General features: G+C 43.2%; 1 protein-coding gene across 3 annotated transcripts in view; it reads left to right on the top strand.

The window, feature by feature from the left end:
* The window catches only part of EPB41L4B (erythrocyte membrane protein band 4.1 like 4B), a 142,024-nt gene that overhangs the window by 76,219 nt on the left and 51,677 nt on the right, over window positions 1-14,128 (top strand). For 2 of the 3 annotated variants that reach the window (XM_029203340.1, XM_029203338.1), the window contains exon 15: window positions 1,591-1,655. In XM_029203340.1, coding sequence (XP_029059173.1) covers window positions 1,591-1,655 — 65 coding nt within the window. Of the gene's footprint in view, window positions 1-1,590; window positions 1,656-3,452; window positions 5,502-14,128 lie in introns of those variants that run through there. The other variant, XM_029203339.1, reaches the window with a different exon arrangement.

Genomic DNA, 14,128 nt, shown 5'->3' with positions numbered 1-14,128 from the left:
TTCATTGCTTGGGACTGTCCTTAGAGTTACAGGAGATTTAGCTTCCCTCTTCTCTGCCCAAGAGTTACAGGTAACCCTCCAGTCATTGTGACTAGCAAAACTGCACATACTCATTTCCAGTTGTCCCCAGGGAGATGTAACCGTCCTGGTTGAGAACCATTTGGGTTAACATTAAAAAATACTCCTTGACAGCTTTAGAGGGTGTATAAATTACCAAAGGAGACCAAGGAAGGTTCTGGAATATCCTCCTTCCAAGTCTCTATGGATAAGGTGCCCACCTCTCTCCAATGCATCTGATTTGGTTGTGTTTGAAGACAAGATATATAGAATAGAAGGTCCACTTCTATTCTAGGTTACTCTCTTTTGTTCAAGACCCAGTTGGTGGAGCCTCTTTTGGGGCCTTGGCTGTATGGCCAAAACGCCTGAAACGGTTCAGCTTTGGGCAAATCATCTATCACCTCTGGGTTTCTGTATCCCCTAAGAGAGAGAAATATGAAGTGACTATTTCCAGGAGATTCTAAAGCCCTAGTCAGCTTTCAGATTCTGCCACTGAAATGTTTTCTCCAGGTTCCTCTTTCCAGTAGGATGTCCTTTGGGGGCTGCGGACTTGCCGACAGGCATCCTTGAAGGAGAGGGGCCACTGGAATACAGAAGAGTCAGTGAGGGCATCGCAGGTCCATGAAAATGGAATGAACAGAATTGCTGAGAATTTTTCATAATAGAGAATGGACTTCTGCTTCTTAACCAGAACAGCAGGGAAGAAGAAGAAGGGGAAGAAATAATTAAAAGAATAATGGTGGCAAGGCTGTGGTGACTTAAATGTCAGGAGAACCTAATTTGCCCCATAGAAAATTTAGCCTTGAAAAGCCCCAGGGCCTCTGACACAGTCTGGGACCGCTGCCCTCTGCAGCCCAGAAGTGGACTGGCAGGCAGCCTGCCACCCACCCAGGCCAGCCTTATATCTTCACCCCGGGCCGTTTTGTGAGTCATCAGTCTGGATCCATTTTCTCATGTTAAAATGGGCAAACGACTTCTTTCCTTCTGTTTTATCAGGATAATGGTGCTCAGGATGGTTTGGGGTTTGGTTTGTTTGTTTCCGGGGCCGGGCGGGGGTGGGGTGGGGTGTGGGGGGTGTGTTTTGTTTTGGATCACATTTTAGAAAAATTTTTTTTAACAAGAGAGAAAGAGTTCGCCCAGAGTCCTGCTGCCTTGGCATCCTCTGTCCAGTCCTTGTCTGTTTGCAGATGTAACTGTTTACACACAGTTGTTGTCATTTTCAGCAACGACAGAAATTGTTTCTAAAGAATAAATTACCCACATTCTCTCCGTCTCTCTGGCCCCTTCCGTGGGTTCCCTTGGTAGAGATGAATATTGCCTTGCCTGGGCGCTCTAGGGCACCCTTTCAAGGCAGATGCCTTCCGCTTTCTTCTTGGAGGGCAGCCCCCAGCCTTTGTCACAGGGGAAACGGGATATCCTGGGAAACGTGCGCTCCCCCAGCCAGGGTTCGGTAAGAGCCTCTCCATTCACAGCCGGTGAAGACCATTGAAAGCAAAGGGCATCTAATAATCGAGTTTGGTGTTTTATTTCTAGCCTCAGTATCAACCCAATCTTCACCCCAGCCAGCCTCGGTGGCACCCGCACTCTCCAAACGTCAGGTAAGTACCTGAGCTCATAGAGCCGTCCTTTCCCAAGCTCTCCTTTTCTACTTAGTTATGAATTGAGATTCTGTATCAGAAACAACTGTTAAAGAGTTGTCTTGTCCCGGAAGAGATGAATAACTTGCAAAGCAAAATAAGCCGTTGATGGGTCTGGATTTACTAAAGTTATGCTTGACGAAATAAAAATGAACTGGGTGGGGTTTTTTGTTTTGTTTTGTTTTAGTCATTCTAACCTCAGATATTTTGGGTTTGGTTTTATGTTTGAAATGTTACTTAAAATTTCTAAGTAACGTTTTCCTGTCCTGAGAATTCATTTACTAAAAATAAGACTAAGGCTCAGGGACTTTTGTTGTGGGATTTTTTTTTTTTTTTGAAAGGATTTTTTTTTTTTTTTTCCCAGGGATGGGGTGGAGGGTTGCTTTTTGTGGTGATGGATCTTTTTCTAAACCTAGGGGTCGGTAAACTTTTTCTGTAAAGGGCCAGATAGTCAATATTTTCAGCTTTGTGGTCTCTGTCACAACTATTCAACTCTGCCATGGTAGCTTGAAAGCAGCCACAGACGATACAGAAGTGAATGGGCCTGATTGTGTTCCCATAAAGCTTATTTATGAAAATAGACAGTGTGGGATTTAGGCTGAGGGCCGTGTATACCCACCTCTGCCCTAACCTACCACAGTCCTTCCTAAGGAAACTGGCACCTGCCTTGTTGCATTTACGGTTAAGCTTGAGATGTTTTTTTAATGCCAGCTTCGTAAAGGCAAACGTTCCTTTCATGATTTGAATTTCAGATCAGTCTTAATTGGTGTTTATGTGTGAAGCTCTTTCAGAAACATAGTTGGTGAATTCAGTTTGCAGAAAGTTATTTCTTAGTGAGATTGCTAGCCTTGCTCCTCGAGAAAGTGCGGCGAATGGAGTGATGGGAATAAATCCATTGAGAACAGGGCAAATGAGAGCAAGTTAGTTCTTGATGGTTCTTACCAAGTTTGCTGGGGATCCTGTAGGACAACAGTGCAGTTTGATCATAAGCACTTGATATTCATGTAACATTTAAAAGCAAGTGAAACTAGTGAAGTAATACTTTTAAATGTTTCTGTGTTACAAAGGCCGTTTCTTTTCCAGACATGAGACACAGAGAGATCTATAGAAATGCTTTTTAATTTAACCTTGTGTTTACAAAATTTAACACTTATTTTTGCCTGTTTTACCATATTGGTTTCCTTGTGAGGCAGACCTGGCTGGGAATGCTAGGGAGGCTGGACCGGTGCTGCTTGCAGGTGGCCCTGCTGCCTGGAAGTATCAGTGTCACCTGCAAACTTGTTCATGCAGAGTCCCAGCCCCACCCCAGACCTACTGCATCAGAATCTCTGGGGGTGGTTCCCAGCATATTGTGTTTTATCAGACTCTCCAGAAAAGGAGAATTATTTGGTCCAGCACTTTTGGAATATGCTGCATGAGGCGTTCACAGTGTCCGTTTACATGGCAACAGTTCTTGAGAATTCCCATAGAAAAGGAACCTTTTTCACCACCACCTAGCTTTCCCCAGACCAACTTGATCATCAGACACCCTTTGAGGGATGATGGCACAGCCAAGGGCTTGGAAGTTGATAGAGGACCCACATCTGAATTTTTTAAATACTTGAAAGTAGAAAACCCATTCATTTCCATCTGAAAGCCATCCCCATTTATGTGGTTCATGGTTTTTCTTGTCCGTTTCCTTTGTGCTTGTGTTGTTTCACTCATCTCTCTGCATTGTCTTCATACCCCCACTGACCACTCACTCTGCGAACAAAACAGGCCATCCTTTCAGGATGACAGGCCGCACTGGAAAGCATCGGCCAGTGGAGATGACAGCCATTTCGATTATGTCCACGACCACAACCAGAAGAACTTAGGAGGAATGCAAAGTATGATGTATCGAGATAAACTCATGACTGCACTTTGAGAGACTGAAGCGTCTTACTTCCATTCACCATCATAGTTTCGTTACATCCCATGGAAAGTGTCTTGGCATCCCGTGGACGTGTTTGTAGAAATGTCTTCTAGGAATAGTTCTGAAAGGTGTTTTCAGTGTCTGTGTAAATATTTGAAAATAACCCTAGTAGGTAGTCCTAACTTACTGACTGCATTCTCAAAAAATGAAGGTAGTTAAAGGCTCAGGAATCGTTCTGATATTCTGATTTTAAAATTGGAGTATAAGTCTGTGTTTATTGTATTGCTGTGTACCTGATATTTCTTTGTTATTTAATGAATGGGACCAAAGAAAACCAGAAAAACTTGGGAAGATCGCTCCGTAGAGAGTACCATATAGTACAGTGGTGGGAATTGAGGTCACTGGGGGCCCAGCCTCTGCCATTGTGTGATCTTGGACAGACCATCTCCCCTCTGTTGGCCTCATTTTCCCCGTCTGAAAAGAGCAAGTTGGACTAAATGATCACAAGGTCCTCTCTAGCTCTACAGTTCTGTGATTTATCAACGTTTTGTATTCTTAGGCTGAGGACATAACATTCACACCTTCTTTAACAGAGGGTTACCTCTTTCAAAAGCTGAATAAAGTATATAACATGTTAAAGGTTATATCAATACAGGGAGATTTTGAATTTCCTATCTTAAAGCAGTTTAGTCATTTTGAATTCTCGCAGTTTTATTAATCAGAAATCACATAGCCTTTATTTTTATAGAAGTTGCTTCTCAAGTACAAGAATAATTTTTTAATGTCTTAACGATTGGTGCTGCTAACTTGCGTGCTTTCAGAAGACATAATTATGAATGCACACTGTCAATATATAGAGTTCAAGGGTTGGTTTTTATCCTAGGCTTCATTCTTTTAAGAAGCAACATGCAATATGAGATGCATTTATGGCTCAAATTGAAGCGTGTAAAATTTTAGTGAAGTTGTGCCAAAGCATCCCGTGCAATAGGATAGGAGGGTGTTGCACAGTCTTTCTGTAGAACCAGAAATCAATATGTTGCCTTTTAGGGTAGAACTCGTACCAAACTCTTTATTTCCCGCCCCCGTTTCAAGCCCCCAAGTAAGACCTTTTTTTCCTCCTGATAGGTAGGCCTGAGATACTTTCCTTAGTATTTTTGTGAAATCAATTCTTGTGCCATTTTTTTATATATGTAATTGTAATTTGGCCCTTTTAAGCGTTTTTTAAAAAAAATGTGTTTCCCTCCCTTGAGATAGTTTATTGCCAAAATCTGATCTCTCTTTTTTTTTTTTTTTTGGTTACCACAAAAATCTATCCAGAAGGAGGGAATCAGCTGCACACCGTGCACAGTGGAGTTGATCACCTATAAATGCTCCCTAAGATACATGTTTACAGGTGTATTTCCTTTTAGCAGATGTTTTGGTCCTCAGTTTACGTGCTGCATACAGATAATTGTGTTCTGAATCTTTTGATTTCATTGATACATTTTTACAAATGTGTTTGTGAGGAATAAAGATTATTCTTGCTTTTTTTTTTTTTTTTGACTCCATCTTCCTTTTATGCTGCACAAGAGGTATCATTTGTGGATGAAGTAGGTGTTGGGACTTTGGAAGTCTGAAGGTGAACATTCAGTTAGGTGGCATGGAGCAAACTCATCCTGGAACGAGGTTGCTCTTAGGAAGGGTGGCCCTTTTTGTAGACTCCGTGGCTGAGGTGTTTATTCATCTGGGGCAGCTTTGGTGAAGGTTCTGATCACAGGTGGCAGTGGGGCTTCCACTATAACAGTCCTGTGGTGAGGGTGGGTGTTTGCCCTGGTGATTGCTGCTGTTCCCAGCAGAGAGACCTCCAAACCTGTGTCTGTGGCCTCCTGGAGATTGTGTACGCTTATCTAATAACCTCTAATAAATACCTTTCTGCCTGAAGTACCTTGAGTGGATTCAATTGTCTGCAACCAAGAGGTCTAACCAGTGTGCATACATATTAATTGTTAAAGGAAGCGTACGGTTTTCAACTTGGCGGACCTTTCTCTACTGCATTTGACAGCGGTGACTACTCACTTACAGCTTCTTGAAACTAATCTCTTGATTTCTGTGATCTCTGCTTCTCTAGCCCTTGGACTTTTTCTTCTGTCTTTGTCACAGCCTCTTCTGTCTTCCTCTTAAATATTGGTGTTCTCCCAGGGTTCTTCCTCTGCCCACTGCTTTTCTCCCTGATCACAGTCTGCCTGCCCTTCTCATCTTGTCAAGATTTTATAAGTGCTGTTGACTCTGAAGCTATTATCTCTAATGCAGACTACTCTGAGTTTTTATACTGACATTCAACCTCTATATCCTTGTACACCTCAGACGTCACATGGCAAAACTTAAATTCATCCTCTTTTACTGAAAAAAACAAAACACACTAACTTCACTTGAATTCTCTTCTTTCTCACCAGGGTAAGCATTTATACATCATCCACAGCTCCTCTCCCTTTTGCCACCCATGTCCAGGCAGTCCTCAGGTCGGTTCAGCTTGCCTCCTTAGTATTTGTATGTAGCCCTTCCTCCCTCCTTATCAACACTGATCTTGGAGTAGCATCTTCTCTCTGGCACTGATCTCTCTGACTCCAGTCTCCCGACGAGCTCATTCTCCTCGCAATCACTGGAGTGATCTTTCTAGAACACCGTCTGATTGCGTCCTTGCAGTGCTTGATATCTGCCGGGGTTCTCCATGACCCACAAGATGAAGTCCAAGGCCTTCTCTGGAATTCCCGCGCTCTCTGCTCCTGTCCTGTTGCTCTAGCTAGCGTATTTTTCCCCCATTTCTCACCCTCCTGTTTAAACTCCTACAACACCAAACTGCTTGTAGTTCCTGGCATTCACCATACCCTGCTGTTACTCCCATCTGTGCCTTTGCAAATACTGTTCCTTCTGCCGAAAATGCTGTCACTCCCATCCTCTTTACCCAACTCCTGCTCATCCCTTAAGCCTCTGCTCAGACACTGGCTATCTTCTCCCAGGGACTCTGACTGCCTCCACCCGCCTCTGCAAATTGGGCTAGTTCCTGTGCTCTGCTCCTCTACTTCCCCCAGCCCCCATGTATATCTATGATGTATTCACTATTTTGTGTTAAAACCGCCTTTCTTATTCATCTCATCTTGGAGGCTGTACGTTCCTTAAAGTGTAAGCTTTGTGTCACACTCTCCTTTGTTCCCCGGTGCCTGATGAGTAGCAGGTGCTCAATGAATGTCTGCTCAGCAGATGAATTATTCTGCATTCATTCTCAAGGAAGCATCTAACCAGATGACAGGCAGGAACACATCACTTCTGAGCTGGTCTGAAGGTATCTGACAACTGTATCCAGCTGGGAGCATCATCTTTTGAGCAGGACTTTGCCCACCACGTGTGTTCTGGATTCATCTGCTATGTGTGAATATTATTCGCTGTGCCCACGGCGTTCTCATGGGAGGCATCGCTATAATTTTGAGTGGGGCAAACGACGGTCCAGCCATGTGATACTGGAAACGCCGGTAGGTTGACACTGATCCACAGAAACGTACAGGGGCTAGTAGCCAGATGTGCGCTTCAAACTCTGCATATGTCACTTCACTTGATCTTCCCAACCGCTCTGTGAGGTGGGCGATATTCTTTTCACATGTGGGGAAGTTCAGGCTTAGGGTCTAACCAAGCAGTTTGCCCATGGTCACTCAGAATTCTGACTTCAAAGTCTGTGTTCCCCGCTCCTGTGCTTTAAGGCCTCTCACCGCTAATTATTCCACCATTTGGGACCCTGTCCATCCACATCTCCAGGAGACTCTTACTAGATGATGTTGAAGAGTTCACTCCACTGAAATCCAGAACTACCAGAAAGCCACCTTCCACCACTATCAGTGTAGTGACTGTCTGTCTCTCCTCCACACCAGTGGTCTATAACCTTGCTCATCACCATCACCAGTGAGCTAGCAACCCTTCCCAATACCCCGCCCGTCCCCTCACCCCTCCTCCAGCAGTCTAGTCACCCTGTCCATGCAGGCATTCGTGTACCAACAGCCCCATTTTCAAAGGAGCGGAGATTGAGCGTTATTTTCTTAGTGAGCCACTCATTTGATATGATCCCCTTCTTCCTTCCCGAGAGCTCACAAACTGGTCATTTCTTCTGGAATATTACCTGCCAGCAAAACCAAACTCAGTATTCCATAAACTAACGGGATTAGGTCTTTGCATTTTTGAAACTCAGTTACTTACTGGTCTTGATCATCCACTGTTTTTCTGTGATCCCTGAGAATATCGAACAGTGAATTGACAGTATCGTCACATTGATGTAATTCATGTGGACTGGAAGTCTTGAAATCATGTCAGGTAACTATCTTGGCCTTCAAAACCCTCTTGCTTGTTTCGTTTCTTGGTCTACCACTTCCACTGAAAATGGTCCTCCTTAACAGTGAAGATGAAGGAGTAAGGACAGTGCAGGAGTCCTTTGTTTTTCTTGCCTGTTAATATCCCACCATGCTTCCAGGTCAGTGACTCCAGCCTCCTGGGCCCTGCTCTGAACACAACAAATGATAGATCCTTTTTGTTGCCCTTAATTTTTCCAGCTTTTAACTAGTCTTTTAAGATCTGAGCTCATCAAAGAGCTCCTTGAGCAGCCGCATTGATCCATTTGGATGAGTATTTCCCACACGGCTCTAAGTGACTTCCCTGACTGACTGAATCTTCCAAAAGTACCAGGTAAATACCCTAAATAGCCCTAGAATGATTTGCTTCCACCATTTTGCTCTAGGAGGCAACAAATGCCTAGGCAAGGTATAAGGGGGCAGAGATAGAGAAAAAGCAAACTGCAGCTAAAGAAAGGAAAGTCCCTTCGCACATGAAAGGTGGCACGTTTTAAGAAGCCCCAGCGATATCTAAAAGGTGAAATAGAGGTGAAATTGACATTCAGCTGAGACTCCACTAAAGAAACAATCCTCAACAATTCTGCAAAAAGGCCCATTTCCCCCCAAATTAGGAAGCCAAATAATCGCTTGGACAGCTTGTTAAAAATGGAGATTGTGAGGCTCTATTTAGGTGGTCAGGGTGAGACCTAAGAACCTTCCTTTTAGTGGTCACTCCAAGGAGAGTCTGAGGTGGGCAGGCGCAGGACCACACTTTGGAAAAGCACAGCTTCCTGTCTTGTTATGTTTGCCCTTGTTTTAGTGGCTCAATTTTTACCTAATTAGAGACCAACTCTTTTTTTTTTTTTTTAACATCTTTATTGGAGTATAATTGCTTTACAATAGTGTGTTAGTTTCTGCTTTCTAACAAAGTGAATCAGTTATACATGTACATATTCTTTTTCTTAAAGAGGCATGATGTTCAAAAGTAAATGGACGGGGACTTCCCTGGTGGCGCAGTGGTTAAGAATCCGCCTGTTGATGCAGGGGACACGGGTTCGAGCCCTGGTCCGGGAAGATCCCACATGCCGCAGAGCAGCTAAGCCCGTGCACCACAACTACTGAGCCCGCGCTCTAGAGCCCGTGAGCCACAACTACTGAGCCCCTGCGCCACAACTACTGAAGCCTGCGTGCCGAGAGCTCGTGCTCCACAACAAGAGAAGCCACCACAATGAGAAGCCTGTGCACTGCAACGAAGAGTAGTCCCGGCTCGCAGCAACTAGAGAAAGCCTACGCGCAGCAACGAAGACCCAATGCGGCCAAAAATAAATTTTAAAAAAAAGTAAACAGACGGATACATCGTAATCAGCTACATCTGTCTCCTCAGCATAGCTTTGCGCTTCCTTGGGCTCATGGTGAAGCAGAAGAATGTAAGAATTCTAGTGGTTCTTTATATGGCTTTAATTTCATCACAACCTCCCTCCCCCAAAATCTGTCAAACCAAGACTTAGGCCATTGTTGGGCCCTCCTGCTGAAGTGAGAGGCTAGTGAATTCCAACCACTCGAGGAGGAGAGGGCATAGCACACCCCAATCTAAGGACCCGTGCCAAGATTAGAGCCCACGGTGGGGTAACAGGTGGAAGTTTACGGAAGCAAAATGGCAGGATGTTGCAGGCTCATGAGAGAAGACTGCAGAATCCAGTGTGGAGTGGTGATTTTGTTGGAGCACTTTGGACACGCTTTGGAATCTCAGGTAGTTTGAATCCCAGCTTTGCCCCTCACTAGCCATATGACCTTTGGCCAGTTTCTTATCTTCTCTATGCCTCATTTTCCTCATCCCAAAATGGAATTTAACAATGTCTCACTGTTACGAGAATTAAATGGCACTGTATGTGTAAGGTGCTTTGCACAATGTTTGATGCTAGCTGGTAGCAATTTTTAGCAGTTTTTGAGATTTAAGGCCTTAGCAGTCCATGTAGTGAGAAGCAGGACAAGGGGTTTCAAAGTCTAGCTCAAGGAATGGTGTATCTCCTAGGTTGATGGGTTAAGATGTATGGTCTAAGTTTAGCAACAGAAAGGGGTGCTTCATTCCAAAGGAAAGGTCACATGGAAGAGAGTTCACACAATAGGTGAAGACACAGCTCTGAAACTCTAACAAGCGAAAAGCAGAAACAGCATGGGGATGTTTTGAGAGGAGATAAAAGGAAATAGAAATGATATTTCTGTCTGAGAATACCAAGAAATAACTGTCCAGGCAGAATGTGGGCAATGCTTTCCGACCTGCAAATGGGAGAATGGCCCTCGGGAAGGAATTGGTGAGACCACAGAGAATCCATTCTGCTGGGACATTTGGGACTCAGAAGTTGAGAGAATTGAAACCGATCTGCTCAGCTCCCAGCCTGTCCCAACTTGAGATTTCATCTTACACACAAAGCAGAGGAAGCTTTTAACTATTTGGAGACTAAGTAGAAAGTAATAAAGAGAACTGCTGTGCTATTCAACCCTTTTTAGTAAGTAATACAGAGAGTGGTGAAAATTCAAAACTATCCAAAAGTTACTTTTCCTTTCCACCCTCTTATTCCCTAGTTTTCCCCAGAGACAAACATTGTTAGCATTTCTTGTCAATCTAGAGCTGTTCTGTGTTTAAACAAGCACATATTTATTTAACCAATCAATACTGATGGACATTTAGGCTGCCCTGCATCTCTAAAATGACAGCTTTGCCGTCATCTTATACACGTCATGCACTTGAGCAAATCCATCTGTAGAATAAATTCCTTACAAGTAGAGACGCTGGGCCGAAAGGAATGCATGTATCTAATTTAGATATTGCCTAATGAAGTTTCCCTCCAAAGATATTCTACCCGATTACGCCTCTCCACACTATACACACAACAGCTATTTGACAGGGCCTCTGTGATCCCACAGGAGGCGTGCGCCTAGCCTTCGCTAACTTTTTTAAAACCTTGCTAGTCTGATGGGTAAAAATCAGAATTTCTGTTTGAGTTGTATTTCTCTGTAAACAAGGTGGCACACCTTTTTTATCATTTTGAATGCCATTTTTTCCTTGTTTATGTGGAACATCTGGAGGCCCTAATCTTGAGTCGTACCCTTTAATAAAGGTCAGACTGATGAAGTAAAATCCGTCATCTTAGCCTCTTTATAGTGAAGAAAGGGAAGCCTGGGAAGAGTCGATCTTTACCAGACATTCTGTGAAAGCAGCTTTCCAGAAGTTCAGGTAACAGTCAGCATGATACCTGCATGCCCTGGAGGTCTGAAAAAGGAAAAGGGGCAGCATGATAATAGCCAGGATGAAGGAATTGATTTCTAATATCCATGTTTCCTTTCCCTTTTGGGAGTTGATTAAGAGCTGTACACTCAGACACTGTGAATTTCCCTGGTGTATTTGATCAGGGAAGGACGGATTTACATTTAATTACAATTAACATTCTAATATATGGAATCTAAAATCACAGCCACATCGCAGGACTCGCCAGTGGTTTTATCGGGGAAAGGCTGCAGAATTTAAAATACCAAACGGCTTAGTCTAGGCAATCCACTAAAAAGGGTTAGAATAATTAGAGGAACATCCCCGTAGGCTCATGTTACAAGAAACCTGCGGAAACCTACCTAATCCTCCCCTACTGAATAGGGAATGGTTTAAACATCCACTTTGTACCGCTGAGACCTCAAAAGCAAGAGGTGTTGCTATGCTAACGGCTCCACTAACCAGTTGCATTCCGTGGCTGGATAAAGACGCTGTAACTATATTTAACGCAATTTTAAAAGCCCTTAAAATTAGGCCCAGTGTATGGCTTCAGAGGCTAACTAGGGGAGTTTGTAATAGAAGCTTCTGAAGAACCTACAAGAATTGGGGAACAGAGAGAGGACCATTTGAAGAGATTTTTAAGCACGAATGAAAACCAAAATAGATTAATCCTCATCTGTATCCCCTCAGGACCTCGTCCCCCACATTCAGCTCCTGCTCACACTTGGTCTTGTGCAATTAGAATGTCCAGGACCTGTCCTGGACACAGTCTGCATTTTATTCATCCAACTTGAACTCCTTTCTGGAATGAATCATCATTTCATTCATTTGGGTGAGTTGGATGGTGTCTGCCGAGTGGAAAAATAACACTCGCAGCTCATGCCCGATTCTGCCATAACTCTTGCAGAGTGCAAAGGGTGATAAAGAACGGGCTCTTTCGACATGATTTTACACACTAGCAGCTGTGCTTCCATGGCAACGATAATTTTGTCTTACTGTTCCTTGAGGGCTCCCGTGTGATGCCATTGGGGTATGCATTTAAAGCAGTGGCTAGGGGCAAGTCCGTTAATGCTGTTCCCCACCTGAAGAAAGAAAGAAAAGAAAAGGAATCTTCTTTTAAGGCAGAGAATGAGCACTGATACGCAGAAATGAGAGGCAAAAAGAAAATCTGTAAGAAACCAAGGGAAAACAGTGTTGGATTTGTTAGAAGTGAATGCTGTGAAGGAAAACAGCAATATTTATGTCAGTATTTTTTTCCTTAAGGCAGGAAAAAGATTGAGTACATTCTTAGTCATGAGCCTCTGTGCAAAAGTGAACTCATGAAATATTTATTCTTTGGACTCGGATCCTGAAATTTATCTGGAATTGCTAAAGTCCTAGATCTCACCGCAAAGTTACAGAGCCCTTCCTCACAGCTTCTTGCCGTCTCCTACACAGACAATTAGAATAAGACATCGTAAAACTTAGCAAGAACAATATCAAGGTAAAATGGATTTTCTGGCAGAAAATGTTCAAGGCCTGCTTGTCTGCTTACAGCCATTCATCGACACCAATGGATACCAGTTTCACCAAAGGAAAACTCCAGACTCAAAGATGGAGGCACACGTCCTACCGTAGCTCACACGGGACAGAGACCCCGTTACCACCGAACAAATCGTAAAGGCTCTCATCGTTCCTTAAGATGTGGAATATTTTACTCTGCAGTTTTGCCGAGACCATCATGTATTGTTAAGAACAACTGGGGAATTCGTGACCAGAGTGAAGCTTTTATGAATTGACACTTGATAAATTACCTAGGGAGAGTTCAATTTTAATGCACTACACCATTCATCCAACAAATACTTACTCCGCTGCCTCACTGTGCCAGGTACTGTATAGATGCTGGGAATTGCTATTGAGGAAGACACCGTCTTTGGCTCCAGGCACCTAGTAAACTAATGAAAACAAGAGCTCCCAGTCTACTGTGGATTCAGATAGCCCCTGTGCTAACACTAACTGGACAGTTCCAAGTTGATTGCCTGGAAAATGTTGAAAGAAATACAAATTGGGGAAAAAAAATTTCTGCCAGTTAGTAATCCATATAAAAGAGTAAATAACGCCAAAAAACGTAATTTTGACCTTTTCAGACGAGAAAAATGAGGTAGGGGCATCGTTTCTCTCTAGTCGCTTTTTAAAAAATAAAACCACTAAGTTAGTGTAAGAAATCATCCCAAATTAACAGACCTAACATTCGTAATGTGTCACATTTCTAAGATGTTGGTGCAATTTTCTTCTCAAACCCATTATGAAAAAGGTACAGTTTTTCAATTATACTCTTACTGTTAGATAGTATGTTTGCGCTAAATTCAGTAAGAACTTGTAGCAACATGTTGGTGTAATGCCTGCTCTGTTTAGTCTCTGCTAAATTAAAATGGAAATGAGTGACAGGTATCCTGGAAACCAGGATGGGTAAATGCACCTTCTTCTGTCTCTCATCCGGACATGGCAGAGATCAAATTATTTCATTGATCCGTAGTTCCTGAGGTATAAATGCTTAATAAATGATTGTCTGAAAATGCGGTGTCTGGGCAGATAAGTGAAATCAGTTACCTAAGGTCATAGCTAAGGGGCAGCACAACCAAAGCTAAGTGCCAACCAGCATTCTTTTAATGTCATTATACTGCTGCTTTCACCATCCACATGGCAAAGCAGTGTCTCTTGGCACTGAAGAGAGCACAGGGCTCTATAGTCAGGTTGCCTGGGTTCAAATTCCAGCTCTGCCATTTACTGGTTGTGTGTCTTTGGGAAAGTTAATTAGTCTCTCTGTTCCTGTTTCCTTATCTGTAAAATAAGGAGAGTAATAATTGTTCTTTCTTCAAATGTTGGGAGATTAAGTAAATTCATAGATGGCATAGTGCTGGGCACTCAGAAGTGTTAGCACTTTTTT

The sequence above is a fragment of the Monodon monoceros genome, unplaced genomic scaffold (assembly GCF_005190385.1).
Source record: "Monodon monoceros isolate NGI ecotype Baffin Bay Population unplaced genomic scaffold, NGI_Narwhal_1 Super_Scaffold_5, whole genome shotgun sequence".
Lineage (NCBI taxonomy): Eukaryota > Metazoa > Chordata > Mammalia > Artiodactyla > Monodontidae > Monodon > Monodon monoceros.
The sequence above is the reverse complement of the archived record's forward strand: the minus strand, read 5'-3'. Positions and strand labels throughout refer to the sequence as shown.